This window comes from Neopsephotus bourkii, unplaced genomic scaffold, assembly GCF_033783945.1.
Source record: "Neopsephotus bourkii isolate Nb327-2 ecotype Australia unplaced genomic scaffold, CSIRO-AGI_Nbou_v1 NB_234, whole genome shotgun sequence".
In the NCBI taxonomy this organism is placed as follows: domain Eukaryota; kingdom Metazoa; phylum Chordata; class Aves; order Psittaciformes; family Psittacidae; genus Neopsephotus; species Neopsephotus bourkii.
Window position 1 is genome coordinate 2,196,753 of NW_026900744.1, and position 14,882 is coordinate 2,211,634.

A 14,882-nucleotide genomic window follows, 5' to 3' on the forward strand; every position below is an offset into this window, starting at 1 on the left:
TATCATTCATTAATATCATCACATCACTACTGATACCTTTCTCCGGATAATGGATGAGTACCTTGGATAACACGGTGTCCCGGTTCCCACATAGATCCTTGGAGACGTGCCAGTATCCTTTCTTGCTGTGAAAATTGTTGCTTGCTGCTTCCAGCTATCCATTTCTGAGTAATACTCCCTTTTTTCCCAAGGAAAGATGTTTCCACTGTAGTAGACATCACGGCAACTGACTGCCTTTTGCTGCAGTTGCCCTACTTTCACCAAGCGCTCCTTTTACACCCTGGGAATATATTAGTCCAATTATTTTTCTAATGCTCTTTTTCACCTTTGGCAATTGTTCCTCAAGGCCTCTCAGTTGTTTAGTTCTGGGTTTGGCTCTTCCCAAAATTAACTTCCCACAGCCATGCTCTTTACTGTTCTCCTAACCCGAGTCTGTCTTTCAATTGTGTCCTTCGATGCGCTGGCTCACCTGGCTCAGTTACTTCTGGTGGGCCTTCTGGAGTCCTCTTAAGATAGGTGTGTGCTGTGAGGATCTGAGACGGTGTCTTTGAATAGTTTTGATTGCAGTCTTAGCCTTTTGCCTGTGACTTCACTTCTCCTTATTACCTTCCTCTTTATGCAGTTTTCTTTTTCAAGCTAAATACTACTATGGTGATTTTCAAATGTTATTTTATTATTTTAGCAAAATGGTGAATATAAGGATGTTTAAACTTACCTCAAAATGTGTTTTCTATCGCTTCATTTGCCTTTATGTTTTGTTTAACCTACTGTCAGAGTCCCCATTAGCTAGTTACTGTCATTCATAGGTGTTTTCTGCCTTGTAACTAAAGCATGCAGTTCCTTCTCATCTTGCCTTTTTGGAATTCACCAATACACCTCATTTGTTCTCATTTGAAACCTCCCGTTCTGTCTCAGCCATTTTCGGAGGTTTAAAATCACTCTAATGCATTCGTAGATACATTTTTGTCTCTTTGCTGGGTTTCTATGCCCTTGTTAATTAGGACTTTTCGTTGGATGAGGAAAAGGCATTTCCGAAAGGCAGTGGCAATTGAGAAGGGATTTATTTGGTTTAGTGACAGTTATAAACTCACATCTACGGAGGAACTTTATAGATAACTTTGTGGATCTAACTTTTTCAAATCCAGGTGTTTTTCAGAGCTGAAGTACGACCTGTACATTGCAGAGATCACTCCCTTGCCGAGAACGTACTTCTGCCTTTTCAAGGTGTAGACGAAGCTAAGACACTGGGCGACTGCTGCACTATCCTCTGCTGTCGTAAATAAACCCCCAAAAGCAGAACCGCGGCCCTCAGCACCTTCAGTCGCTGCGGGGGAACGGCCGCGCCCCTCACCGCAGCGCCAGGCCGGGAGGCGCGGAGCGGGCCGCGCCTTCGCACCTCGGGGCGGGCGGGCGGGCTGCGCCCCCCGAATGCGGGCCCCAAGGGGAGGCTGCGGAGAGAAGACTCCAATCCGCGGCCTCGGGAGCCGCTCCCGGCCTCGCTGGGGTGAGGAGGAGCCGCCGACGGAACCATCCCCACCGGGCCCCGGCGGGGCGGGCAGGAGGGAGCCGCGCACCGAGGGAGCGCTCCCCGGGGTCTCCCGTTCCCTTCTGGGCGGACACGGGGCAGGGCGTGGGAAACCCGGGCCATAAACCACTCAAACGGAGCCCGCATCCGCAGCACTGCGGGGCTGACGGCAACCGGGGCTGCACGGGGACGGGTGGGAAGCTGATGGTCCATCATTAAGTGAAAGAGAAGTCTGTGTTTGCGTTACCGACCCCGTTAGCTGTGAAAAGAATATAGGAGTTATTCTGCCCCCGGGTTTTGGTGATGCCGTTGAAGCGGCTTCTCTCCCTCTCCTCCGCAATACGTCTCTTTAACAGCGCAGGTTGTGTTTATCATCCATCTACCGTATTCCGGCAGGACTGGGAAGCTCCCGAGCTCCTAGGGCAGCAAACATGGAGAGGGGGTGGGAGAGGACGCAAAACACCCTCCGACTGGGGCTGTCATCATCATGAATAAAAACGAAAGGCTCAACCTTCGGCTGATGAAACCATTTACCCTCCAAAAGAAGCGGGGATGCGCTGGGCAGGACAGGAGCGGAGCCGGGGCGGGGGGAACACACACACTGCCCTGCGTATCCGTCCCGCTGTCACGAGTGGGGGCAATTCCCACCCCCGTCAGGCGTGAAGGGAGCGCGGGGGTTTTTAATTACTCTCCTTCCCTTTGCTCCCTTCATTTTTCCCGCACCCTTTTGCAGCGAGACACACTTGGAATCAGAGCGGTTGTGACATTTTGGTGGCAGCTTATTGTGCGGAACACTTAAAGTTTAAAAAACAAGCCCCATAGAAGTTGAGGGGCTTAAAGCAGCCCCCTTTGTGGGGCAAGACATAGAGTTTTGATTCTGGACAATGGTGTTTCTCAAATTTCTTCCAAAAACCTGCACCCCATCTGTGATCTCAATGAAATCGCTTTTCTCTCTCCCTTCAATTCATTTGGCAAAGGCGAAGCAGATGCATGGGACGGGGTCTGAATTTTAATTATTAGGTTTTACCTGAAACAAAACAAGCAAATCCTTTTTACCATGTGTTTGAAGTTAGGGGACGGGTAGGGGAATATAAAATATAATTAAAAAGCTCGCGGATCGTTAGGGAGCTGACAAGAGCCTTTTTAATGAAGCTCTCCGTGCGCCCTATAGTAAATTAGCGGAGCTTTCCTGAGTCATTCTGGGGCTGAGCTGCTGCCTCCTCGTTACCTGCATGTGTAAGTGTGCAGGCGAGGCCGCGCACACGCGTGTTTCCCAGCGCCGTTATCACGCTGCTCCCGGTGGAGCCCTCGCCCCGCAAGGTGCGGGGTGGGATGAGCCGGTACCGATCAGCTCCCCCCCCGCCCCGCACCCCCGGCCCGCGGGGGGCTGCAGCGCTCCCGGACCCCTCCCGCCGCCCTCAGCGCATTATCTCGAAGCGCATTTAACCATCAATACGGTGCGAGGGGAAAATTGTCTGTCACTTTAATCCATGCCCGAGGGGCTGGGAAATAAAGAGGGAGAGAGGAGAAGGAGGGAGCGAGCAAGGGAAAGGCCTTAAAGAGCCCCAAATACGCTCAGGAGCTGTGGGAATGCGGGGCAAAGCTCCTCGGCCCAGCACCGCGCAGGTGCAGCCGGTTTGGGGAAGGAGCCGCTCGACGCCCTTGCTCCGGAGTGCGGGAGGGTGCGGGATCCCCCCCTGCGGGAAAGGGAGATTCCCTCCCCTGTGACTCTGCGTCTGTAGGGGCGGTGGGAGAAGAGAAGAGCGATGGGGGTCCCTGCAGCCCCCCCTCTCGCCGGGGCTGGTGCGTGTCTTTCCTCCCGTGCGCGGGGAGAAGCCGCCTCCCTCCGCTCCCTTAAAGCGAATTGGGATTTTCAGGTTTCCTTCCCCTCCCTTGGGAAGCCGCATCCCGAGTCTGAGCCAAACCCGGGGGTCGGAACCCGGACTTTTCCTGTTTAGCTCCCGCACACGGGGTGAGGGGTATTTTTTGCGTGTGTGCGCTCCCCCCCTCCGCATCCCTGTTTCTCTGTGCCCGTGTGCGTGGACGGGCACAAGCTCGCAGAGAAAGGAAATTTTAGAGTAACAAGTCCAGGCTTTCTTGTGCAGTTATTTTAAGGGCTTTGTTCAGTGCCTGAAGGGGGATGCGCCCATTTGTTCGAGAGGGGATTCATCACATGCCCCTTTCATGTGAACCAGAGGTTAACAACCTAATGAGCACTTGGGGAAGAGATGAAGCGTGTAAAGAGCCCGATTTTCCCAAATCCTGGGCTGCTGGCTCGGGGATGTGCTACTATAACCTCTGCTGGGTTAATGGTCCCAGCGCTTCCAGCCGGGACGCGGCCGGGTCCAGCGGCCCGAGAGCCCCTTCCCAATGCCCCACCGGGGAGCCGGGGAGGGGGGGGGGGGACGGGGACGGGCCCCGGCGCTACATATGTTGGGTCAAGTCTCCCCATTGTGAGCGTGTAAAAAGGTGTAAAAACTCAATCATCTGTAGCTTGTTTTATGTTGGTTTTTCTTTTTTTTTTTTTTAAGGGAGGGCTTACCCCTGGATTTGTTGCATAATGGATTGTTAAAAAAGTGGAGGGCTGAATTAAAACTGTTCCCTAGTCACTTTTAATTAGACCGCTCTATTTAATTAGCAAAGTTGAAACATGCAATTAAAATTAGCTCAGTTTAGCACATATTAAACGAAATGGGGGAACTCGGCTCCGGCTCGTATTAAAGCGAGTCGGAGGGGAAATGGCGGAGAAGCCTGAGTCGAAGCGAAATGACTCTGTGGAGGTAATTCAGCGACCGACCATCTGCTGGGGGACCCGGCCGCCCTCCCCTTAATTACGAGCCAGCTCCTCATGTCTCTGTAGTGACCGTCCCCCGACGCCGAGGCGGCCGGTGCCGCTGGACGGGGCAGAGCACTTCGAGGGGCTGCGTGTGTGTGTTGGTGTCTGTGTTTATGACCCGGTGTTTTCCCGAGGCCCGGTGCTGTGCCTGGGGATGGGGTCGGGGAGCCCCGGTCCCCGCCGTGCCCTAAGTGCGGAGCCGGGTTAGTCCTTGCTCCGCGGCCGCTGCGGGGAGAAGCCGAAGGAGCCCACGAAGGAACAGGTGGAGCCCCGATTTTCCCTTATTTCCTTCCACAAATCCCTGTTCCCGGTCTCTTTTTCCTCCCCCACTGGGAGCCGGGAAAGCGAGTTAATAATGTTTCAAATACTTGAGGAGTCCGGGCTAAGGGGAGCCCCGTCTGCCTCTCCCCGCTCCGGGATCCGAAAGGGTTGCCTGGACTGGGAGGAATATGCCTTTTTCTTGGTGGTGGTGGTGGTGGGGAAGGGTAATTTTCATTCTTGTAATATTGGTTTGGGGATAATTACTTTTAATGTCAAAAAGATTTAGTTTAATATCATCTCTATTAGGCTGCTGGGCGGATAATTAAAAGTGAAGATGATAGCAGCAGGGAAACAGATGGCATTTGCTTACTTTGATTCAGTAGGTAAATAATGAAAAAGTCAATGGCAAACCCCCTAGAACAATTGAAACCTTAAAGAGCACTAACATTAGCAGGTACTTACAAACTGTCTTCCGCTAAGAACGAGATGAAAATACACTAATCAAGAACTATATTTCCCTGGGATGCTCCCGGGCGCTGCGTGTCTGCCTTCCCCAGCCTGACAGCCAATGGACGGGCTCTTTTTAATTAAGATTTTACTACTGTAATTGGGGGAAGATGCGGCAGCACCGGTGCATGCGGCCCCCTCAAACTTTTGCACCGGAGCTGCGATGCATTGCAAGCCTTTAGGGGAATCGGTGGGAGTGGGGAGAGGAATGAACACTGGGGAGATCGGAGCTTCTTCAATATAAATACATAATACCCCCGTCCGGTGCGTTACCGGCTCGCCCAGATGTGAGCACCGGCTCCGACCCTTGCCGGAGGCTGCCACAGTCGCGGGATAATTAAGCACCAACCGGGGCACCGCGCAACGAAACGCGCCGTTTCTCCCCGTTCCCGCAGCGAAGCGACGCCGCTTCCAAACCGGCTGCACGAACCGGGCCGGCGCCCCGGGATCCCTGACCTGAACCCCCCCCATCCCACCGGGGCTCCGCGCCCTGCCCGGGCAGAGCCTTCGCCGCTGGGACCCTCTCGCCACCGGCCCTGGAGCCCGGTCCCAAACCGGGGTCGCTCCCCGGTGCCGGGCGAGCCCCTGCGTGGGGGGGGCATGCGAGGAGCCGGGGCCGGCCGCTGGTCCCCGCCGGGGTCTGACGGCGGCGGATGAGGCTTCCCGAGCCCAGCCGGGAGCGGGACGAGCCTCGGGGGCTTTAGAGCAGTTAATGTCTCTTTTCCCTTGTAACCGGGTAGGGTCCCGCTCCGGGTGCACAGCACACCCGCCTTTGCGGCTGGAGTGAGGCTACTCAGGGGGTGCCTAAAGCAAACACCCCCCCTCCCAAAAAGACACCAGAGCTGGGATGTACATGCAGATTTTATTGCGCTTCGCCAGACAGAAATGAATTGCAGCAGAGAGAAAGGGGGAAAAAAGGGGGGACAGCAAGAGCAACATCTCATCTGCACCCCATCCATGCTCGGGCCCAGGCGGGGGGAAATCTATCAGCCCACGGTGAGCCCGGGCCGCGGCTCTGGTCTCCGGGATAACTCGCAGGCAGTTGGGTTTTGTTTGAATGGAAAGATGTGAAATGTGCGCTCTGTTTGTCTTGGTTCACGGTGGAAGGTTCCAAAGGAAAAATAAGGACAGGAGATAAATTGTTTTTATCGTTTTATCAGACCGGTGCAAAGCGAGGCTCCGGGCTCGGGACTCTCCTGTTCTAAACGCACTTTGCCAGAGACCGGAGACCACAGAAATAGTTGGATTCCGTTTGAAAGTGCCCCTTCAGCGACCGGAGCTGGGGAGAGGCAAGAGAATGGTCTGGCTTTGCTCGGGGGATTGAGCCGAGCCCGGAGCGGAGCCCTCGGCTCTGGGGCCGGGCTGACCCCGGCGAAGAGCGGCCCGTGCCCGGGAGCGGCAGCTTCATCTCCAGCCCCGTCCCGGCGCCCATCCGCCTGCGTCGGGGCGGCAGCCTGCTCCTGCGGGGAGAGCGGGTGGGAAACGTCTACACGCTCGGGATATACCGGGGGAGCTTTCGACAGATGTCTTCGGTACGGCCTGATTCCTGGCGCTGCCTTACATATTCTTGCAATAAACATTTAACTTATTCTTTATTAGTAACCCCGACTATTTCGATGTCGGTTTGTTGTATTTTAAAAGCAGTACGTGGTTGAGTGTTTGGGTGGGGGGTGTCTGTAATGCTGATTTGGGATGAACATGAGAAGGAGGGACCAGGTCTCTTACGCGCTCCGCACCAGGACGCGGTGCCCAACTCTTCCGTCTGGTCACTGGGGGATGCGCGGCTGGAGGCCGCGGAAACCGTGAGTAACGCCTCTGGATGCGGACCTAGAGACACTACACATTGCGCGTCCAACTTCTACACCGCCCTGTGCAGTGCCACTAAAGGCATGAGGCTCCGAACACAAACCACAGCTTTTCGCTGGCAGGTTAATAACCCACTGTTTGGTTTTATTGTTTTATTTACTATTATTTTTATTTTCTTTTTCCATGGTTGTTTCCAAAATAAATCGTTTAAACCCGCCATAACCGGCAAGGATAACCCAGCCCTGTAATTTAAATCAAAGCTGAAAGAAAAGGGGAAACCAGTGTAACCCGTGTCCTGTGTTGTGGGTGATGGCAGGTTGCCTCGGGGGGGGAAAGGGAAAGGTATTCGCAGGAAAAACCCACCCGAAACCCAAACATAACTGCAGGAAGAAGGGAGACAACATTTTCTCCACGGTAAACTCATGTAAAGCAACACTTTCTGTGTTTCTTATTCAGTCCGATCGAGTGCTACAAATTCCCAGTTAAATCAGATGATCTGAGTAATTCTCCCCGGAGAGTAAAATGAGTGGTTGCGAATAAAATTAAATGGGATATATTTTGACTTCGCGGCTGTATCAAATACAGGTGTTATAGCACCTAAACCACGAGGAGTGGGTGGCAGCTGCACACGCGGAAATTCGGTTGGGAAAGCGTTCTTTTGGTAAAAAAAAAATAATAGAAAGAAATAAAATAGAGAGGAAGAACGGTGTCAGCGCTATAGAAATACGGGGAAGTTTGGGGGCTCTGCAGCTGTGCTTGTCGCAGCCAAAGGGGACAAAAGGGAAAGGGCAGCGCAGCAGCCGCGAGTGCCGCTTGTCCTCCTCGGCCCTGCTCGGTTCCCAGCCATGGGATGGGGTGGGACACAGGCCCGGGTCGCTCGGGGCCCTGCCGGGGGGCAGCGCACCGGGAGCAGGTCTGGCTCCAACGGGATGCTGGAAGGGAGGAGGGTCCGGCCCCGGGCAGCGGCAGGCGGGGAAGGACTGACGGACACACAAAGACCTTTAAAGAGCGCTGCGGAGGATGGAGATCCCTCGTGGGAAGGAGAGGGGAGAGCCCGGGGAGAGCGGGCGGCGTTGTTTCCCGCCGGGGCTGCCGAAGCGCTGCCTCCTCCCGTTACCAGCGGGGGTGACGTCAAACCCGGGCCGTTAACGCTAAAACAAAAGCTTCGGGGTTAATATACAGTTACCAGCCCGACGGCCTCCTCCTCCCTCTCCAGCACCCGTCCCTCGGGTCTATTGTCCCCGCGGGGAAGGCGCCTGTTGAACGCGGATCCCGCACAAGGGATGGAGGGAAGGAGCGAGAGCGGACTTGGCGCGGTGCGCGGCTCACCCGGGGATCACACTCACCTCGGGGGTCCCCCGCGGCTCTTCACCTGCGGCTGTGGGGTGGGGGAAAGAGAAGGAGAAGGGGGGAGTGAGGGAGATGGAAGGAAAGAAGGAAGGCAGGAAGAAGAGATACATCGTTACACAGTGTTATAAACCAAAACCTCGCGGGGACACCATGAAGTGAATTGTCACCTTCCACAGCGCATTGCCCCCACCCTTTTGACAAGCGACACCCAGAAAAACAAACTAAAACCGAAACGAATCCCCCCCCAGCCACCCCCAAACCCACGTAACCCCCGTCGGAAGCGCGGCTTCCGCTGGGTTTAGGAGGAGCGAAGCAACGCGCACCCAAAGCAGAGCCAAGCTCTGGGGGCCGCGGGACGGGTGCGTGGGGGGGGGGGGAGGCTTTTTCCTTTTTGGCGGGCGCAGGCACGCGCGCCCCGCGCACACACACACGCTCGCGGGGGCGCGCACACCCGCGGGTCCCGCCCGGTCCCGGCGGTCGCGGAGCGTTCGGGCAGGAGCCGTTCCGGCCAATCAGCGCGGCGCTTCCCGCCCCTGGCCAATAGCAGGCGCCACATTGTTGTCAAATGTTGCCTAATGGCAACGCGGGCCGCAACAATAGCGCGAGTGGCTGCGACAGGCGGCGGCAACAGCAGCGGAGGCAGCAGCAGCGTGTCCCGGGGGGCGCCGGGCCCTGCCCGCTCCGGCCCTGCCGTCGGTTCTGCCCGTTCCGACTGCACCGACGCCGGTCTCCTGCTCGGGGCTCGCCGCGGCGGGTGAGCCCAGCCCAGGCGGGACTGGGGTGCTCCGGGGTGTCCGCCCGGCTGCGGCGCTGCTGGCAGGGAGCCGGGGTGATCTTGGTTAATTTTCTTTAGGAAAGATTTAATTCTCTTCCTGGATTTTAGCCTCCGCGGCTCGTGGAGAGGGATCCTGCCGCTGAAGGTGCTGGACTGGTCTTTGGAGGGACGCTTGTGGCCTGTGACTGTAGTTACTAGGGGGAAAGGGGAGCTGAGTTTAGGGACCGGCGTGGGTGAGCTCGGGTTCCCACCGGCGACCCCGCGGGCGCGGACGGTGGAGCTCAGCTTTGAGCACGGCGCGATGGACTTGGCGCTGCCCCGCCAGATGCGCACGGAGAGCACGGAAGCGCGAGAGATCTAAGTTTGATTGGATTTTCTTGTCTTAGATTTCACTTTTCGGGTGTGTGTGTGGGGGGGGAGGGCGCAGGGGGGTTCTCGTCGGTCTCCTCTTCACTTGAGCCCCACTCCGGTGTGCGGCGGGGCCGGGTCGGCGAGCTGGTAGGCTCTGGGGTTTGCATGCCAGCCGTCGGTGCTCCGCGTGCCCCCCACCCGTGATTGCGCCGGGAGCCTCCTCTCGTGTCCGGGCGCGGGATCTCGGCGGGGTTCCCCCCCACCCCGCGCTGCTCCGTGGGAGACCCGTGAGGGGGGGTCGCTGTTTCGGGGCGGGCTCGCCGCGATGGAGCTGCGGTCGGAGCTGCCCAGCGTGCCCGCCGCTCCCCCTCCGGTGCCCCCCAGCTCGGTGGCGGCGGCGGCCGCAGCGGCGGCGGCCACGCTGCCCGTGAGCGTAGCCGGGAGCTTACTGCGGGCTCCGCCGCTGCTGCTGCGGGCGGCAGAGAAGTACCCGCGGACGCCCAAGTGCGCCCGTTGCCGCAACCACGGCGTGGTGTCGGCGCTGAAGGGGCACAAGCGGTACTGCCGGTGGAAGGACTGCATGTGCGCCAAGTGCACGCTCATCGCCGAGCGGCAGCGCGTCATGGCGGCTCAGGTGGCGCTGCGCCGGCAGCAGGCGCAGGAGGAGAACGAGGCGAGGGAGCTGCAGCTGCTCTACGGCACCGCCGAGGGCCTGGCGCTGGCGGCCGCCAACGGCATCATCCCGCCCCGGCCCGCGTACGAAGTCTTCGGCTCCGTCTGCGCCGGCGGCGGCGGCGAGGGAGGCGCCGGCGCCTCAGGTAAGACCGCGCCCTCGGGGGTGGGGGGACCGGTGGGACGCGGGGAAGGGACCGGCAGAGGCGGCAGCGGGGACCGCGGAGGTGTCCCGGCGGGTGGGCCCCACGGGCAGCCGAGGCAGCCGCAGTGACGGTCTCTTTCTCCTCCTCCCGCCCCGCAGAGTCCAAGATGCAGAAGTTTGAGCTGTTCCCCAAGACGCTGCTGCCGAGCCGCGCCGTGACCCCGCAGCAGGCGGGCGGGAAGCCCCTCTCCCCGGACGGCGAGTCCGTGCCCGGCACCTCCTCCCCGGAAGCTCGGCACGGCTCAGGCTCGGAGAACGGGGACGGCGAGTCCTTCCTGAGCTCGCCCGTCTCCAAGGGCCCGAAGGAGGGGGAGGAGAGCCCGGGCTCCATCAGCCCGCTGGGCTCGGACTCGGGCTCGGAGGCGGACAAGGACGAGCAGGACCCGTCGCCCTCGGCCGGCGGCCGGCAGCGGACTCCCATCGACATCCTGACGCGCGTCTTCCCGGCGCACAAGCGCAGCGTGCTGGAGCTGGTGCTGCAAGGCTGCGGCGGGGACGTGGTCCAGGCCATCGAGCAGATCCTCAACAACCGCGGCCCGGAGAAGGGCCCCGAGGAGGGTTGGGCCCGGGACGGCGCCTTGCAAGGCCTTCCGCCTACCCCTGCAGCCGCCGCCGGCCACCACCGGCCCTTGATAGCCGGCGCCATGGCCCCCGCCATCGGCACGCTGGGCAGCCGCTCCGCCTTCTCCCCCTTGCAGCCCAACGCCACGCACTTCGGGGCCGAGGCCGGCGGCTACCCGTTGGGCACCCACCTGGGACTCAACCCCCTGCGCCTCGCCTACTCGGCGCACAGCCGGGGACTGGCCTTCATGACCCCCTACTCCACGGCAGGGCTGATGCCCACCCTCGGGTTCCGGCCGCCCGTGGACTACGCCTTCAGCGACCTCATGCGGGACCGCTCCGCCGTGCACAAGGAGCAGGTCTACTCCGGCGGGCTCTACGGGCCCATGGTCAACAACACCCCCGAGAAGCAATAGCGAGGGGCAGCTCCCCAAAGCCCAGCTGTGTAGAAGTAGCTAGGTAGGCACAGGAGGGACGGGCACGGGTGACTTTCTGCCCCCTCTTTCCCCCCCTGCAGGCGATGGTGGCGTGCAGAGCCCGGCGCGGACAGACGTAGGTGTTAAATCGGTGATAAAGGTGCACTTTCATTGTCCAGACATGAGTCACTCTTTGTTGCTTATGGCCATAAGCATGGATATCCTTGGTGCGTCGTGGGGTGTGCGCGCACACACGCTACACACACACTACACACTCTTCCCCACACACATACATATATATATGTATACTAGCAAGTGTATAATGTTATAAAATGGAAATCTAAGTTATTAATGTAACTCGTAGGTGAACTTGGTATTAACGTTAAGCTAAAGGTTAGACAGCGCATTGTAATACTTACCAGGCATCTAGATTAAACATATTGTCAAATCGAAAGCCTTTTCCTTCCTGCCCACCCCCCCAAATGTTCCGATCTGTATATAACATTGGAAAGTAGATATATTTGTAACTGTCCGTAGGACCCCGGCGCCAATGGTGTATGATGGTTTAATAAGCCTCCTTCATTTGTGATCTGCAAGGAAATTGCTTTCTTGTTCCAATGTAGCAAACTTCTTGCTGTTTCTAACAGGTAATTCTGTGTTCCCATTTCATAGAAATAAATGTTATTTTCTATTAAAAAAAAAAAGGTCTTATAAATGGCAAGTGGTATTTTACGAGACGATGAAGTGTGCTTTGGGAAATTCACTTGATGAGGACAGTCAATATTTAAAGAAGTTTATGCAATTAGTACAAATATGTTTACTACATTTTTATCATGGTCAAACCAGATGTCCTTCAGGAAATTTATAAATAAAAACGAAGCCTACAAACCAGAGCAATTTCCTTACGAACTGAAATTGTCCCATACATTTATTGCTGGTTCTGGTCTTTTTGTTATTTATGTTGGGAGGAAGAAATATCAGTATCAGAGGGGTAAAAATTTAATGATTTTTTTTTTCCCTTTGGTATTTGCAGTGATTTTTTTGTTATATTTAGGAAATGCAGCATTATCACAGAGAGAAAAACATGCTTAGAGCAAAAGCCTGTAGCAACAGAGAGGTCCTTTCCCCTCTTATCTGAAACGTGAATGTGAGTTTTAATTGTTTCTATGTCAAGACAACCGAAGGGATATATAAATAATGATGGTTTTTCAGAAAGTGTATTTGCGACAGGCATGAATGAGTTAAGACACCACAACCCCAGTGCTGGGCGATGGTGGGGGTACACACAGGAAAGAAGCCGCTGGTTTACTTCTGGAACTGTGCGTCCTTCCAAATCTTTCACCTCCGTTCACGAGCAAAGGCTTCACGCGTGGGTTGTGGTTGTTTTTTTTATTGGTGTGTGTTTATTTTGTTTATATTTTATATTTTATTATTATTCCTATTTTTATTTTTTTTGTTTTATTGTTTGGGTTTTTTCATCCTTTTTTCCCCCTCCTCTTTTTTTTTTTGTTTTTCTTTTTTTTTTTTTTTGGCAATGGTGCCCCTCTATTCTTCAAGACTAAAATGTCCAAAGGCCTTTCCTACCTCTATATATTTATCGTGCACCGGGGGGGCAGCGGCCGTGCTTCCCCTGCATCCAGCGATGCGATGCTTCCAAAAGCCGGAGCACGACTTTTACCAGTCCTGGGAGTTTTTGGCCCAAGAAAACTATTACTCACAAAGAACAAGTTAAGTGCATGGCTGAATTAAGACTGTAAAAGCTCCTAAAGTTCGTTGGTATGGAAACCTAATCCCACGGAACCGCTCCGTGGCACAGCTGGACTGTTTACTTTCTCACTTCAAATATAACTGTGTAAACATTGGCTGGGAGCTGACAGCGCGGCTCCTACCAACCAGTCATTGGACTGGTGGCTCTGGGAGGGGACCGTCCCGCCGCAGCTATTGAGGGACCCCCCCTGGGTAAAATCAAAGGACAAGGGCAAGTAAAATGCAATTCTTCCTTCCCTCGAGCGATCGATCAAGCTGGATACAATTTTAAGATTTTTCTTAATAATAATAATAATAGTAATAATAAAAGTAAATATTACAGATTCCACCTAGGTAAATAGTTGTGACCCTGATCCGTCTTGGGAGCAGCCAAATCAATATCACAAGGGAAACTTTTAAAAGTCTCGTGTTCCAAGAGCGGGTGAAACTTAATATTACTACAATAAAACGGTTTAATAAAGAAGGACTTTAATAGTGAGCTAATTTGATTGAGTTTCCTAATTCCACTTTAATTGGAAAAGGAGTTGTCTGTTTGGTTATAAAGTGCCAGGGTTATGTTAGACTGGAAAAAAAAAAAAAAAGGGTGGATTTTGAGCATCTGAATAAACTTTTTTCCCCTTTTTCCCCCTTTTTTTTTTTTTTTTTCGGTTGGCGGCTGACTTTGTGCAGGATGGGTTTCCATATCTGGGATTATGAATGGGCTACAAAGAGCTGCTACTTAAAGAAATCAGGTCGCCACATTTCTCCCATTCTAGCTCTGTTGAGAAGGGCTTAGGAGCTGTTGATTTAACTCAGCTCCCCCTTTTAATTATAAAAGCCATTCTTGTGTAGTTAGGCGAGCAGGACAATTTATCAGAGTTGTTGCCGTGTCCTGGAGGTTGGCTTGAGCTTGGATTTATACAGCCGACAATGGGGATCACGACGATTAACTTTCATATGGATAGTTTAGGCTGCTAAATTGGGGGAGGAGGAGGGGGTAAGAGAATCTGATACATTGTCCCTACTAAGGTAATTCCCGTAGATTAAAAGTGGAAAACCCCTTGGGTTTGGAGCTGCCTGCGAGAGGTTCGCACAACAGAAGCCTCTGGCACAGCATGAAATATTCAGGTCCCTTTTAGAGTAAAATAAAATGCTATCACTTGAATAAAATCCGCGGAGCTAAGTATAAATTATTTCTGAAGTGGAGAGGCTACGGTGAGCGCCAGAGAACTTCCCTCTTAATTAAATCTTAATCCGCCAGTCGCAGGCAGCGGCGGGGCTGCAGCCGCGGCGGCTGTACGTACAGCGGGACACGTTCCGGCGCTGTATTAACAGCACTCGTGTTTAATATGAATCAACCCTAATCCACGGCATAATAAAGATCAAATTAGACTAACCATTTAGTAGCGAAATGACATTCCTTCACCTAAAATGAACCTCTCTGCGCCCTGCTCGCTGCGAGGCCGCCTCGGCAGCCCGGAGAGGAGAGCAGTGCCGGGGCCGGAAGGGGAGATGCAGAGGGTGATGTGTCCCTTTCGCCTTTACAGACCGGTTGTTTTGTTTGTAAGACGACGGGGGAAATCTCCGCTACCCCCCGCTCCAATACAGGGGCGCCTCTCCCCAGAACTGCTCTAAGCGCTCCCCGCAAACCCGACTCACTACCGGGGCCCCGGGGACAGAGGGTGTCGGAGCGGGGTGGCTCCCCTCCGGCTCTGCCTCCCTTCCGGCCCCGGCCCGGCCTGTTGCTCCGCAGCTGCCCCGATGTGCGCTCCTCTGGCAACACAGCCTCTCCGCCGGGGCCAACCAGCGGCGGGGAAGGGCGGCGGTACCGCGGATACGGCGTCCCGGCCCTCAGCCCCTCCAGCGGGCCT

The 14,882-nt window shown here is 55.3% G+C and overlaps 1 protein-coding gene across 1 annotated transcript; it reads left to right on the forward strand.

The window, feature by feature from the left end:
- The first annotated feature begins 9,478 nt into the window (after positions 1-9,478).
- On the forward strand, positions 9,479-12,208 carry DMRTA2 (DMRT like family A2). The gene is made up of 2 exons (XM_061344825.1): positions 9,479-10,229; positions 10,388-12,208. Exons 1-2 carry the CDS (start codon positions 9,737-9,739, stop codon positions 11,263-11,265), a joined length of 1,371 nt encoding a protein of 456 aa, XP_061200809.1. The 5' UTR covers positions 9,479-9,736; the 3' UTR covers positions 11,266-12,208.
- The last annotated feature ends 2,674 nt before the right edge of the window (positions 12,209-14,882 follow it).

Bases quoted from the DNA above. Each gene is read 5' to 3' on its own strand.
- DMRTA2 (XM_061344825.1), top strand. From the start codon at position 9,737: ATGGAGCTGCGGTCGGAGCTGCCCAGCGTGCCCGCCGCTCCCCCTCCG. The intron at 10,230-10,387 runs GTAAGACCGCGC...CCCGCCCCGCAG, and splicing joins GGGAGGCGCCGGCGCCTCAG to AGTCCAAGATGCAGAAGTTT.